Source organism: Cryptotermes secundus, unplaced genomic scaffold (genome assembly GCF_002891405.2).
Source record: "Cryptotermes secundus unplaced genomic scaffold, Csec_1.0 scaffold82, whole genome shotgun sequence".
In the NCBI taxonomy this organism is placed as follows: domain Eukaryota; kingdom Metazoa; phylum Arthropoda; class Insecta; order Blattodea; family Kalotermitidae; genus Cryptotermes; species Cryptotermes secundus.
In genome coordinates this window covers 275,458-292,008 of record NW_019725414.1, presented here as the reverse complement: position 1 = coordinate 292,008, position 16,551 = coordinate 275,458, and the positions used below count along the sequence as shown (strand labels likewise).

Sequence of the window (16,551 nt, the reverse complement as noted above, 5' to 3'; positions counted from 1 at the left end):
CAGTTCGTCTTGGTGTCAAGCCCCTTGAGACTCAGGACCAGGGATTCTTTTTTCCACCGAACTGTTGCCGTAACAGTCATTGCGTAACAAGTCAAAGTCAAAGTCGCATTGCGACTGACGGTCAGTCAGTCTGTCAGTCAGTCAGTCACTCTTGGTGTCGAGCCCAAACTGGGGCTCATGACCAGATATTTATTACTGTTTGACAGTTCAGGTCTTGTTATTGTGGGGCGTCCTCTCTGACGAGAGGACGGGTCTGTCTTGTCAGTCTTTGTCTCCTAGTAGTAAGTCATTTGTCATAATGTAAAGGATATTTACATTTTACATGTTAAACATGATAATGAATGTATTAAATATATACAGGGCCTCTGTCAGTCCAGGCTCAGTACAGCAGATTACGCCCTATTTCTAGTGCTTCCGCTACAATGGCAGTCTAGTCACTTGAACGGTCGTATGCTTGACCGCCGCCAAGTTTAAGCCTCTTATACTTTCTATGTCGGGCTTCTCCTTGTCCAATATTGCGAACATTTTCGTTATTATGATTTTGTATGACTTCCGCTTGTTGCCTGCATAATTTTGTTATGTAATCATATAAGTACGGAATTTTGAAAGCCATGTGTAAATCGCTAACCGATGTGTGCCTGGGAAGATTGCCAATGGTGCGGAGAACCTTGTTTTGCAGGCGCTGCAATTTCGTTAGATGGGTGTCTGCCGCACACTCCCAAGCGGGACTAGCATAAGTCATTATGGATCTAATGAGAACTTTGTGGATGATCAGCTTAATGTCAGGGCTTAATCGCTCACTTTCGAATAGGGAATACAATCTTATAAATGTTCTGAAGGCCTTGGCTTCGAACATTTCTATGTGCAATCTCCATGTGACCTCCTATTAAAGATTACTCCGAGATACTTTACACAATTTACAAATGGAATATTCTTCCATTCAGTGTTAAGATTAGACACAGGCGGACAACGACTGCGAGAGAAGTAGACCCCCTGAGTCTTATCTTCATTAATTTTAATATTCCAGCGCTCACACCAGGTCTCCATTGAGCTGAGACTGCGCTGGAGGTTTCTAACAACAAAACCCTCCTTGCGATCTGTCGCATACAGACAGGTGTCGTCTGCAAAGAGGGCTAGCTGAACACCATGTGTTTGGGGGGCATCATTTATGTACATATTGAAAAGAGTAGGGGACTAGACCAAACCTTGTGGCACCCCTGATTGCATTTCTCTTGGCGTAGATATTTCGCCTTCCACCGAAACACTGAATTTTCGTTGTGAAAGAAATGATCCAGTAAGCTTGAGTAAACTGGTCGAAAATTCCAATTTTGACAACTCATATAGCAAGCCGGAGTGCCATGTAGTATCAAAGCCTTTTTTGATGTCCAAGAACACCGCACCCGTAGACATTTTGTTGTTGAAATTAAGGGTCACGTGGTCCGTTAAATGTATACATGTAATGAACTGCTTGGAGGCTTACATGTATACAAGTCTAGAATATAACATTATGTCTACTTGNCCTACATTACAGAAAATTGTAATCTTAACACTCACCACTGTGAAAACATCACATCTCACATAGATTGAAGGTGTTTAACATTAGCATGCTGAGGGGAACAACTGGATATAGAGGAAATTGAGTAACAGGACACAACAAAAATTTGCACATATTACAAATTATAATTTGTTCCCTTCACAAAATATTAGAGTGCTCTAATAAAGAATGGTGAAATGAATGGGTGGAGAAGAACAGTGCATAGCCTCCAACAATTTAGTTACTAGTCCTGAAGGGAAGACACCATTTGACAGACCTAGCAACAGATCAGAGCTGAAAGATTTTAAAGAAATGGGAAGCAGGTTGTTAACTGGATTAAACAGATTTAGATTAGAATTCTGTGGCAAGTTCTTGTTAACACTACAATGAACCTTCAGGTTCCATAAAAAAAGGAAATTTCTTGATCTGTTAAACAACTCTGCTTCTCAAGAAAGGTATTGTCCAATTTAATTATTTATTTACCGCTTGACTATACAGTCCTTTAAGATGCTTGACCTCCTTTGACCATTCTTTCCCATTATTTGCCTTTTGCCTCCTCCTCTTGACTTTCCATTCCTATACATCATTCTCTCCATCTTCCAGCTATCTCAGTATGGGCCTTCAAACTTTTAGTCAGCTTTCCACATTAATTTCACCTAGTGCCAAATCTTCTGATGTGTTCCTCAAATAGCATTCCTTTAATGAAAGATTTTCCCAGACCTTAGCAAATGTCGCTTGGTGTGCTGGGACCTGAAGGAGCTAGGGTCAGCGGGGGAGACCTGCCTGCATCTGTACCTTCTCAAAGCCACATCCATACATGCAGACCTCGCCAAAAGGCTCCTGAGGTTCTACCCAAAGCTCATCAATGACATCTATATGTGTGATGAATACCATGGTAATTAATTGTAAAGTGGTTCTGACAGTGGTGTAGTACACATAAAGTAATGGGCATTCTGGGCTTTGTCCACTATCTGTTATTCTAACATGGTAATAGTATTTGAAAAACAGAAAAACAGAAAGATCCCTTTAACAGTAAATATTATACAATAATAATACTGTTACTTTACATTTAGAATTGTTTGTATTTACCACAGTAAATACAAGGATCTGAGACGCCTGGGTCCAAAAGTAAACAAAAGTAACAAAGGCTTGAAGCTCATGCTTCTGATCATAGTGGCCTTGGTTTAGTGCCAGGATAGTTCATGTAGGATTTGTAGCAAACAGGCTGGCACTGGAGTAGGACACTTCTCTCTTTGCCTGCCAGTTAGCATTCAACCAATGTTCCATACTCATCTATCAACTAGGACTGGTATAATAGACCCAAATGAGGCTGCAATACCAGTGAATCATGTGATGATATACAGTAATAATAAAATAACAAACGCAATAACATTGAAGCTACTATTATTCTTCTCAACATGAGCCAATTGCTATATTTATATGGACAATCTAACAATGATTAATGCACTGAAGACTAATAAGAACAGTTAATTCCAGGAGAGAGTGTACTGCATCTGGCAATCGTGAATGAGGACCTTGCAAACGTGAAGTTCCTGCCGGATTCAGGTGCAGAGTACCACGAGCATTGTGTTGGTAACTTTATGTGCCCAGAGGATCAGAAAAGTTCCCGTCCAGACTCACTTGATCATGAATATGTCAATCTGTCTCCTGAAACCAACTACGAGGGGTGAGTATAATGTTATCAAAGACTAGTTTCATTGGTTGGTTTGTTGGTATCATATCTGACCATTAGGAACAGTGACACACTAACACTCTACAAGTGAGGATTTGTGCAGTAGATTTTACAGACAGAATGTCTGTGAAGCAGAATCATGTGTTAGGTATGGTTTGGCTGACTGGAGAACTATCAAACCCTTCCACATGCATCCAAGCACACTATTACTAAATGTGTAATAAAGTCAGTAATACATATTGGTACCAGGAATGTAGCCCTAAAAAATAAAACTGCTTTGGCAGTTTTGTGTGCAGTTCTGGGTTAAAAGAAATGGGTGTGAATCTTCATGATATGAGACCATTTCTAATGATAACTTTAGACTACTAAATTTAGACCTGAAAAACAAACATTTTACAGAATGCATATACTTGAAAAGCCTAATGCTAGTGCCTCATTTGGATATGTTAGAAATTAAGTGAACCTGGTCTGAAATCCATTCATGTTTGATGTCACTGTTTTTAAAATAAATACTAAGGGGATGCCCCAGGACTTGAAAAAACACTGGGATGCTTCCCAGGAACCCCTGGCTCCATTGAATTCCTGGCTCTCAGTGATTTCATGATGGAGTTAATGTAATGAACATATGGTACCTACATGTTTTTTGGCAGTGTAAGAGATAACATAATTGAGATGTTACTGTTTTCATTATTTTCTTTTTGATTAAGTTTGTGATATAAATTTTTTGAGTGAAAAAGGTCTTGATTTGCACTTTGGAGATTTTGGGTTCAAATCTTGACCTGAAATATCTACTATCCTGACTGACGTTCTTTTGTGGTCCCTTGAGATGAATATAGAGAATGCCTGAAATTAGGCCAAAAAACTTCCTTCTATATCTCTTCCAATCCCTTATTCACTAATTGTCCCATCGTGACAAGGATTTGAGCCATTAAATGAATGAAGAATAACTACATGTTAAACAAGTAACTTGATTAGTAAAACAATGTGGTAGCTATTCCTTGAACTGATAACAGAGTGCATGTTACTGCTGATTTAACCAGCTCATTGTTACTCTATACAGTTTTCAGGTGCATACCTTCCACATACAATGTTAATAAATTAAACATGAACATTAACACATTGATTTTTGAAAGAACAATTCCTATACATCAATGTTTATTGCATACTTCTAACTTAGAAACTGAATTAAGCTTGTTGAATGTTAGATTCTTACAACAGTGCCTCTGAAGAGCACTGTTCAGAACTGAACAAAATTCCAGCCAAAGTAAAGTTTATATTTTCATTGTGCATCACAGTTATGTATACTGGGGAGAATACCCTCTGTCTTTTGCTGCATGTTTGGGCCAAGAAGAATGTTACAGGCTGATGTTGGCCAGGGGTGCCAATCCTAATAATCAGGACACAAATGGAAATACTGTACTCCACATGTTGGTCATATATGAAAAACTGGTGAGTACTTACACATTTAGTTGAGAAACCCAATTTCAAATATAGTGTTCTGTCTGATATGAAACTGAACCACCCAGAAGGGCTTTACTAACACAGAATAATTTGACATTCTTGTGTAGAATCATTTTGGCATGGTCCAACACTATCATTGACTTTCCTTTGCATCTCAGGGTACATTCCTCCCTCCTAAAAATAATTATATTCTCATGTTATCAACACAATTACCACCATCATTATAGTTATCTCCATAATAACAACAATAACAACAACAGTATAACACACAGTATAGCAGTATAACACATGCAGTCACAGGAGCGAGACGCGACATAGAGCACAATACACGATAGTGAAAGAGTGCTCCAACAGAAGATGATAGACGTGACTCGCGTAATGAAACACGACGTAAGAATGAAATATGCTGTACAATTTTAATATTTTAACACTTAACATTTATCAGTATATATGATAAATATATATTTTAGTTATTTTAGTATGTATAGACAAGGCATGCAATGAACTAGTTTGTCGTGGATTGGATCAGCACCTGAAGATGGCACATTTGTGCCAAAACATATAGTGAGAGTGAGAAGAGGGGATAGATGAATGTATGCACTAGAAGACGGATAAAATAAATCATGGACTTAAATCAGTGCAACAGGACGCTAAAATATAACATTAATAACAACAACAATGATCAATGATATTATCACCTTCATCATTGTCACCAGTGACATCACCATTATCAACACCATTGTATCAGCTAATTCTAACATTCAGGTAAATATGTTTTACACGACCAACTAACGGTTGCCCTAGGTTGATGAAGCACTGTTATTCTGTTGACGTGTGCCTGGGGCAACTGAGGGTAGGAAGTGTGGGGAGGAAGGAAGATCTGTACAGTTACACATGACTTTGCTGCTGCTTATACTACTTATCAGAGAGTAGTTCACTTTCAACCATGAGCAATCATATGTTGGCGAAATTTTTTGTATATTTGCATATATATCCAGATATTTCATTATCTTATATGCAAGTCTCTTTCTTCTTGAAGTACGTATATGTAGGTTCCTCATTCTTTAACTCAGTCTCTGTACCTAAGTCAGTTTCATATATCAACCAGATATATCATCACACTGATGGACATTGATGAAAAGTATATGTGATTGAATGTTGCAGGTTGCATTTTTATGATTTCTAGGTGGTTTAGTTGTGTGCAAAGTCATGAAAGTAGTGAATGTGTTCACATCCCAGACATTTAAATTTTATTATAACTTAGTGTTTCTTCTACATTGCTTCTGGAAAATACTTATGAGTATATGCCCTGATGGACATTTGTTTCCATTGTTTGTAAGTCAACTTTTGACATGGCCTATAAGGTTGGTGCGTCTCTAGCAGTGCGTAACTTGCAGAACCTCACACCACTCACCCTGTCTGCCAAGCTTGCACGAATAGAGATATTCTTCCACATCCTCAACATTGAGCGAGAGATATATTGGCAGATAGGTAAGGATACACATAAAGTCTATGCATCTAAAAGTGTTAATAATTAAAGAAAAGTTGACAAAAATTACTGTCTTCAGGTCCATAGGGATCAGGGTAAGAAAAACTAAACCTGATGACTCAACTTCCAATGACAGACCCATGCCCTTTCATTCGTGACCCATCACCTTTGATAGCTGAACAAGTTGGTGAACTGGTGACACTCTAAATTTGTGTTTGTGGGTTTTCTCAATTTCTCCAGGCACACAGATTGAATCCAAATTGAGATCCACAAGAACCAATGCTATAGAAGGCTGCGCCATAGCTCAAGCGGTTAGTCACTGGCTTCCCACCGCGGCAGCCTGGGTTCGATCCCGGGTCTGGTCAAGTGGGATTTGTGGTGGACAAAGTGGCTCTGGGGTGGGTTTTCTCAGAGTTCTTCGGTTTCCTCTGCCAATCTCCAGTCCACCAAATTCTCCATCGTCATAATCATAAGCAGGGCAGGTACAATAGGCCAATCAGTGGCCGCCATGCCAAGTGGACCCAGCTGGACTTCACCCCCCACTAAGCAAATGTTATAGAATGTCTGGCAGTGCTGTTGAATTTAAAAAATAAGTGACACAGCTTTCTGAAATTGGAACTATAAATAGTACTGTGGTTGGCAGGAGAAGAATGGATTTGCTCTTCAGGTGTATCAATATGATGACTGTAAGAAAAGAAAGTTTCAAATTTCAAAGTTTAAATGGGCAGGATGGAAAATTATGAGGTCCACAACAAGTTTTTTCAAAATATTTCTCTGTTGAGTTAAAACTTACAGTGAATTTGTAGCTCCAAGTTAAAATTCAAAAACGTTTATTGCTAACTTAAAGTAAACCTCTTCAATGGTGACCTAACTTTGTATGGAGGTCTGATATTTGATATTGACAGTATTTATACACATGACATTACACTGTTGTTCATCAGATACACACAATGGAATTTTGAAATGAATCTTATTGTGTATGAGGCTGTGTGTATCCTTGGTTTCCAGGAAATATTACTTGTGCTGCAAACCCACTAGAACAAATTGATACTATTGATATTGAAACAGGGAACATCAGCAAGAACTCAGCACTAAACCTGGTTGTGTTTGGGGTAAGAAACACCAATTCCATCTCCTGAAAGCCGAAATGTGCACAACACTGTCTTGATGTTGACCCTGCTCTTTGGTAATTTTACTATATTTAAGTGATTTTCATTGTCATTGCTTTGGAGATGCATACTGTCTCCATCTTCAAGGTAAAGTGGTTATTCCATGGCTTTAGCCAGTTCTTTCAGTACATGTACACATTTGGTTGTCCACTGATAACTTCAGCAATGCAAAAACAGGACCAACATCAGCATTGAATTGCCATGAAATCATCTACAACATAGATCTTTTTCTGAAATATCTTGACCAATTATTTTTCAAATTTAAAATTTTCTTAATATGTCACATCTTGACAACACAGGACATCAGTTTCATATCCACACTTATATTTTGTTTGTAATGGAATATAATTTCAGATAATCCATGTACAATAAGTCCCAAGTGATAAGTCACTTAAAATCATCCTTACATATTAGTGTTTATTTCTTGCATATTGTAAACATCATGTGTTAATTTCTTTGGATATTTCAGGATAAAGACGAACATTTAGAACTGATGGATGGCATGCTTGTGGATCTTCTTAATGCCAAATGGAATGCATTTGGCAAATTCAGGTATTTTATCCAGTTGTTCCAACAGAACTGAACACTCAAAAACCTGTTTTGTTTCAAAGCATGTTATGGTCACAGAAGGAGGGGAGGGGGAATCTTCTGCCCTGAACAGTCTAAGGCTTACATTAAAGATTGTCTTAAGTGATATAAATGCAAATTTGTAAGCAAATTCTATGGCTCTCCTGCCCCCAGGAAAAAATCGTTGTGGTGCTCATGCAGCACATTCCCTTCACATCAATAGGTTAGTCTAATGAGTTTTACTGTACTGTAAAGCAGTTTCTCAACTGCAAGATAGTAATGTTTCACACATTTGAAAAGAAAATTTAGTGGTAGCGTATTTTTACTGCATCAGATGAGATGATTGAATCGTTATTTGAGTATAAGAGAAACTAGGACCACCTCTTAGAGCTTGCTTTAAAACTTAAGTCTGTAAAAAAGTATTTTGTGAACTATACATTTACCTATCTCCCCAGTAAGTATAATTGCCATGTTCCATCTACGCAACTTTAAGAATGTATACCCATTCAACTGTTTACTAAAGATCACCATATGTTTCGACCATCCAACTGGTCACCACCAGGTGATACAATACTTAAAAGTGTTTCTGAATTGCAATCATTTAAGTAGGGGCATGCAGTAGCGTAGTTGTTTGAGGCACTATGCTACCAGCCGGAACGTTGCGGGTTCAAGTCCCGATGAAGTCATGGGATTTTTTCAACTGACCTAATCCTTCTGGCCGCACTATCGCCCTGGGGGTCAACTCAGCTTCTAACAGAAATGAGTACCAAGAATTAATTACATAATTTTCCTGGGGATTAAAGCAGGGCCAGCACGTAAGGCTGACAACCTTACCGCCATCTTTCAGCTGATTGTCTAGACAATGTGGGACCCTCACCATCTCACAACCCTATGGGCCTTCATAGCCTGTTACAGGGATAGCTCTACTTACTTTTATCATTTTAACTAGCCAGGGTAGCGTATTGGGTATAGCGACTGGCTACAGGCTGGACAACAGAGGGGTCAGAGTTCACGTCCTGGTAGGATCAAGAATTTTCTCTTCTCCAAATCCTCCAGACTGGCTATAGGGTCCACACTACCTCCTATCCAATGGGTACCGGGGGCTCTTTCCCCAGAGGTAAAGTGGCAAGGACGTGAAGCCGACCACTCACCTCCAGCTAATGCAAAGATCAAAAAATGAGGATCTATATATCCACTCCCCTATATGCCCTCATGGCATAGTGTTTAATTTGTTGAGCACAGGGACAACTTTACCATTTTATCATTTTAACTACATATGGGTCCCATATTTACAATCATTTCTGTCTAACTATCTGTGATGGATTCGTTGATATAAATCATAAAAATTATGAAATTGTAAAATTGCTACTTTATAATGTAGATTAGGTAAAATTGATCCCATAACACTGAAGTAAAATTAGGTACAATATAGTCTGAGTCAAAAGTGCTATAAGGGTGTAGTCCCTTCACCCCCATTTTAGCCTGGTGTTGATTGGTATTCGTGACACATGTGACGCTTTGGAACAGACATACTCGTATGGGTGTTACTTGACCTACTAGGCTATAGTCCTTCATTCATATATATGCTATACCAGTGTTTCTAAACTGCTGGGCCATGGCCCAGTACTGGGCCCCGGCAACAATTATACCAGGCCCTCATCTTATAGGAAAAAGAATTTACTTGGCTACGGTATGACAAAAGTAGAGAACCACTATACTATACTCTACAGCCCAAGAGCACACAAGTGAAGGACCATAGCCTAGTAGCCTAAGTAACACCCATCAATCTATTCCAAAGTGTCACATGTATCATGAATGTTAATCAACACCGAGATAACATGGGGAAGAAGGGAATATACCGTTATAGTGCTTTTGACTCAGACTACATTTTACCTAATTTTACTTTGTGGGAACATCCCACATTGTCACGCATTTCTGCAACGCTCGCTCTTCACATCACTTTTCACCATCACGCGCGCTAACCAATCAGATTGCTTCAAACGATCGCATTTATACTACGCTCGGCGCTAGCCCGCGTCTACACCATTACGCGTGCTAGCCAATCAATTCTTGCTCCCCACTTTCGAGTTTGGCTCCGCCCCACCGACCAGTGTATAAAAGAGCAGAGTTATGCAGTTCCATTCAGTTCATCGTCAGCCTACAAGCCAGCCGCATCAAGCAAGTTAAGCCAGTAGGCTTCGTCGCCAGCGCTCGGTCTTCGGAAACATCGGCAGGCTGCGCCAGGCACGACTGCCTCGGCTCGCCAGCGCTCTCACACCCGACTCACTGGGGCACAGCGCCTGGACTCGCCGGTGGTCGTGTTACGGTCTGACTCACTAGGCATCTGGCGTAGCCACTGCCTCATGGCTCCTACAGCCGCGCTCAGCAACTAGCCTTTCACCAGCAGCTGCCGCACTGCGATCAAGCAACCTCCAATTCACGCTGCCGCACGGCAACCAAGCAACCTCCAGCCAGGGCCGCACTGCGGCCAGGCCACTCACCGCAACTAGCCTTTCTCCTTACCGGCGCGCGCCGCGCTACCTCACCGGTCAAGCAGCAACAGCAACCACGGTCCTTTTCAGGGCCAACAAATTGTTCCGAAGAAGTGGGTTGTCATAGGAGTAATGACAAGACTACACACATCAACGTAAAGACATCCCCACAACTTCAATGATATGGGATCAGTTTTACCTAATCTACATTATAATGTAGCAACTTTATAATTTTATAATTTTTATGATTTATATCAATAAATCCAGCATAGATAGAGATGATTGTAAATATGGGCCCATATGTTAGTTAAGATGGTTGCAAATCAACAACACTTCAATTATGGTATCACCTGAAGATGACCAGTTGGATGTGTATACATTCTTAGAGCTGTGTAGACAGAACATGGAAATTAGATTTACTTTGGGCACACAACAGGATGCACTCTATAAAGACTATCTCCCCATTTCCTGTCTACCCAAGAAATTGTTCTGTAGCATGTGCTTTGACTTGTAAACACATTCTTGCAATTGGCCTATTTTGTGTTCTTATAAATCTTTTGTTCCTTTTCAGGTTCTACCGACAGTTCTTCTTGTTTCTCTTCTACTTTCTAATTTCTCTGGTTTGCTTTACCCTCAGGCCTGGTCCACCTCCAAAGCAAGCAGCTACATCTCCACCCCTCAATAGTACTGGCTCAAATGTCACTACTCCTATCCCACTGAGCAACAGTTCAACTTTTTCTCACATGTCATCACAGTTAAGATTATCAGATATTTCACTCTGAGATTCTAATTTTTCACCAGAGTTTTACTTCCAGAATCATTCATTCATTAAAAACATACTTTTGCCATACAGAATATTTTCATCACCTGATTACAATGGCCAAATAGGTGAACCGTTTATTCCCACAAATATTACTTTGAATTCAGAGGTAACTTCTTACTTGGGTGGTATGTACCATAAGAACTCCAGCAAACACACACAGTACTCAGCTTCGAATAAACACCTCAATTACACTGGAATTTCTTCTCATGGTGAGGAAGTTGCAGAAGAAAAATGAAAGAACACAAGAATCAAGAGTGACTTTTCATCACAGGTAAAGGGTTTGTTGATACATATCTCTATACCATCACTGTGAATATTCATTCATAATATTTGACTTCAAAATATTAGAATTATGATTAATTTTCAGTAAGTGACACAATGCAGCTAGTAGCTGATGCTGTTTGATGATAAAGAATGAATATTAATGTGTATATTGGACTTATAAATAATTACTCTGTCTTCAAATATGCTGGCAGTTGTGGCTGACTCTGCTCTCATGTGGCCCATTAGAAACTTTCTAATATTTCCCCCCCCCCGCCATGAAGGACTGTGTGGATGTTCTGACTTCCTACGACACTATGCCCATACTTCCTGAGTAACAAAATCAATGGAATGACTGCACAAAATTCTGAAATTTTTTTGTCTTTGTTGCGGTATCTTTAAGATGGAACTAATTACTCATCCCATTGCGCTGAGGTGTCCTTTTAGAGGACAGTGACCTCTAAACATGCCAGTCACATATCTCAGTAGGTTCCTACTTTGTCGAGAGTGCTCTTGAAGAAACTCCTTCATACTACAGAACACATAAATACATTCTCTGGGCAAAATGCAGAGTTCTGAGAGTGAAAACAGGTGGTACACATAGCTACTATTATACCTTATGTTACAATATGCTGATGTGACATTATGTTCTGCTTGCAATACACAGAACAAAGCAGCTGAAGATGATGATGATGACGATGACTGGTGGGAAGACCTTATAGAGGAGTGTCGACTGATACAGTTTGGGTCCCTGAAAGTGAAGATTCGAGTTATCTGTGAGTTATGCATGGAGATTGGTTCCGTGCTATATATTCTGGCAGCTCTATGGGAGGCATGCTTTCTTGGTCTCAACATGTTCATCGACAACTTCGTATGAACACAACCTTGACCAGACAATAAAGACTGGAAGCCCTTTCTCCAGGGGTAAAGTGGAAGGAATGTGAATATGACTAAGCCCAACATCATTACATTTTAAGGCATCACACATTCTCAGATATCAAAGCTACAATAATTTTCACACATAGCAGAACAGTGAGGCAAACTAATATGTTGCCCCTTTCTGTCTTCAGTATTTAACCAGAAGTACAGTTAAACAAACTTTGCCATCAGAATATTTTGGAGGGGGGGATATAATTCAGTTTTAATAATTGCTTTCTTTTAAGTTTTGTTTTCTTCTTGTCCACTTATTTTCTATTTTTATCTCTGTGTGGTTGAAGTCTTCCTACTTTCAAAGCCTTATGCATCAGCAGAAATACAGCCTTTTGTATCACCTATAGCTGAGGTCGAAGAAATCTTCTGTCTGGGCATATATAGCAAGGGGCTAAGTAATGTTCATGTAACCACTAATTCTGTGTGTGTTGTGTGTCTTGTGTGCATGTGTTGTGAATGTTTTGTGTGCCTATGTTATGTGTTTTGTGTGTCATGTGTCGCTCTTTACACCTATGTACAGAGAGTAGACACATGTTCACCTGACTATAGATTTAAACTGTTAGTGCGGTACAAAAGGAAGGATTTACTGAACAGTATTTCTTGGAAGCCCTGGAAGTCCATTCCATAGCCAGTCACACCATTTATGGAACCTGAAATTCTTTACCAAGATCACAGCAGTCCCCTACTGATCTCTGCCATGAGACAGATGAATATTGTCCATGCTAGCACAATGTATTTCTTAGAGATCCATTTTAATTTTGTGCTCCCACTGAATGCAGAGGTAAAGTGGTTAGCACCTCTGCTTCATATTCAGAAGGACCTAGGTTCAAATTTCGGTACAAAGACAGTCTGTCATGACTTAGGCTGCTACTGATTTTCCTCAGACCTTCAAGACATATGCCATGAGAATATCACAAATTAGGCCACAACAGCCTCTTTCCATCTACTTTTGAATTTGTTACACACTAATTATCCTGCTATGTAGAATTATATATAGTTTGAGTTATTAACAGTGTCCTTAAATAGATCATAAATAAATAAACACACAACCAACCATTACCCTTCCATTTATGCCTATGTTTCCCAATGTTGTCTCTTCACTGCAGTTTTCTAGATAAAATCTGTATGCATTTCACATCTCCCACATGTGTTCCTTATAGGTCCTATCTACAAATTATGGAATTTCAATTTATCCACACCCTGTTGTTTCTTCCGACATCTTAATATTCTCATGCACAGCCTGTTCTCAAACAACTTCAGTCTACATTCTTTGCCTGTTTTGAGAATTCAAGGAAATTATTTTATGTGACCTCAATTTTTTCTTGCTTTCTGTATTGTACCCTCTTCCAAATTTACTGTGCAGATGACAGCACCATCACGTGTTATGTTCCTGTGCTCCTGTGTTCTGATGCTCTTCATGCAACTCCTCAGATCCTCCTGCCTCACCGAGATTGAGGATGTAGTTGCTGTTTTCATCATGCTGACAACAGCACCATACTTCCTCTTCTTCTGCAGGTATGTAGGTCTCAGTTTCATGTTTACATGAACCAGAAGTAAACACTGTTTGAGTAACATTTATTAATTGTGTGTATTAAAGACTGAAGCAGTTGGGATACAGTCATAGTGATGGCATGAGCTAGGATATTTTCACTGGCTAAGCATGCTGATGTTCTAACAAGACAACAGAATTCAGGGTTAGATATTTCATGTGAATGGGATGTGTTTCCACAGGGGCTTCAAAACAGTTCGACCATTTGTGGAGATGATATACCGCATGATTATGGGTGACCTCCTGCGGTTTGTGTCAATTTATCTTGTGTTTGTCATGGGATTTTCACAGTGTAAGTATCTAGAGAAAAATAAGATGAAATAAATTTAAGAACTGCAAGTGGCCTAAGTAAGTGTCTGAAGTATAAGAAGAGGCCATTTTGATGAGTTTATCTTGTTGATTTTCTTTGTGTCGTGCTTACATATCACTTAACAGCCATATTGGATGAGAAGAAACTTTTTATTATAATACAAAACAAAAACAAATGAATATAGATTACTATTACCAACTTGAACATCTTTATAATACTAGATTCTCAACATATCTAAGTGTTATATAGTCTGGAATTGTCAACTGCGTGTGATTTGAAGGCCAGAATAATTTTTACTGCTATAGGAGCTTCGTACATAATGTGTATCACAGCTAATGTATGATAGGAATGAACCATACAGACAGCCCCATAAGGCTTTACATGATGAGCTTCATTTTATCAAGGGGTTTCCTGTTGTTGTTTCTGGGGCTTGGTTAGATCTTTTCATTTTCTTTACCTGTTGCCAAGTGTAGTTTGTTCTTATTTCTGGCTCATATTGGGGGTTATTATTGTTACTGTTTTTTGATGGGGTTACATAAATTGTTGTTTGTTCCAAAGGCATCATATTGTAGCTGGTTTGTTTAATTTGGTATTGTGGTACTGGGCCTGTGAATTGCTGTTGCATTACCTGCTGCTGTGGGTCTACATTACTACCCAGTCCCAGTGCTGTCCACATGCTGGCCGCCTCACAGAAAGGTAGTTTATCATTTGTTTTCTGCAGTTTCACTAGAAAACAAAATTAATTATTACATTCTAACACCACACTAAGTCTCCTCAGTCTGCTTTCACTATTCAGTGCTAGGTTATTGCTATCAACAAAGGTTACACCTGTATAATATTTTCTGTAGGCATATCATGATAAGAAATTACCAGCTTATGTTACAGCTACTGAGACTAAAGTTCTGGGGTTTTATTTCATCCATGGATCATTATACATGATATGGGACAAGTCATCTGTGACATGTTATGNTTATTGATGACACTTTGTCTTGGAGCCAGCACATTTATTATATTATAAACATATTATCAATTCAATTCAATTCAATTTTATTTCATCCATGGATCATTATACATGATATGGGACAAGTCATCTGTGACATGTTATGCAATTAGAAATATAGCGCATACAGTAACAACAGAAATGCTAAGGTTAATCTACTTTGCCCATGTTCATTCTATTATTAGTTATGGAATAATATTCTGGTGCAGTGCTAGCTTAGCGCAAAAGGTATTCATAATGCAAAAGAGAATTATCAAGAGTGATAATGAATATGATGCCAAGAGACTCCTGTAGGGAGATTTTTAAAAGGATGAAAATAATGACATTGTATTCCCAAAATATATATATGTGTACTACTTTTATTTGTGGTTAATAGTAAAAACATATTTGAGAACAACAGTGAATTACATGATCATAAAACTAGGTTATGTAAAAACTTGCACCTACATGAATCTGGCCAAATTTGACAAAGATGTCTATATCACAGTTATAAGAGTTTTTAATCATTTACCTCATTCAGTAAAAAGATTGGTGAATGATGAGAAGGGTTTTACTTTAAAAGGATTTCTGTGCCACCATTCCTTTTACTACATGAATGAGTTTTATCAATATACTGAGAGTTAGAATATACTATTTCCTGGTACTAAGTACTGTTTTAATATATGTATGTTTTATTATCTAGGTTTTGTATATTGACTCACCCGATATTCTGGGTATGAAATTTTAAAAATAATTCTGTTGTAAATAAACTTCGAATATGTGCAGTACACATTTTTTAATTGTGTATTATAAACTTAGATATCTAAAAACAGTGTTATATATTGTTGACTTGTGTTTGTCTTATCCTGCTAAGAATATTTATTGACTTGTTCCGCATCTGCGGCCCTTTGCCAGTTATAGATTTATGGAACGAATAAATATGAATGAATGTACTCACGTCTTCACACTTTGAGCTCAAGATAGTGACTGTGAAACTTGTTAAATGCATAACTGTTCATCAAAACGGCCTTGATCTGGCGACAAAATCCATTGTACAAAATGTAAGTAATATATAGCTTATAATTAGGGCCCGAATTTCTATGACATGTCATATTTTTTTTCCTAGGGTTTATTCCTATTTTTAAATGTAATTATGCATGTTTCCAGTCATTCTTATTGAAATTATGTCGTTTTTATTGTGCATATAAATGCATATTTTAGAGTTTTATTGGTTTTACAGCATATTTTGGCATAATTTTGAAATAAGGTCATATTTTTGTCATTTTAGAAACAA

General features: G+C 38.5%; 1 protein-coding gene across 1 annotated transcript in view; it reads left to right on the top strand.

Annotated features, from left to right (window-relative positions):
• Window positions 1–1,735: 1,735 nt before the first annotated feature.
• The window catches only part of LOC111863305 (transient receptor potential cation channel subfamily V member 1-like), a 22,474-nt gene continuing 7,658 nt past the window's right edge, over window positions 1,736–16,551 (top strand). Inside the window, 11 exon segments of the mRNA XM_033751001.1 lie at window positions 1,736–1,857; window positions 2,260–2,429; window positions 3,032–3,221; window positions 4,523–4,676; window positions 6,029–6,179; window positions 7,186–7,289; window positions 7,816–7,898; window positions 10,977–11,181; window positions 12,157–12,360; window positions 13,783–13,934; window positions 14,151–14,260. Coding sequence (XP_033606892.1) covers window positions 1,736–1,857; window positions 2,260–2,429; window positions 3,032–3,221; window positions 4,523–4,676; window positions 6,029–6,179; window positions 7,186–7,289; window positions 7,816–7,898; window positions 10,977–11,181; window positions 12,157–12,360; window positions 13,783–13,934; window positions 14,151–14,260 — 1,645 coding nt within the window.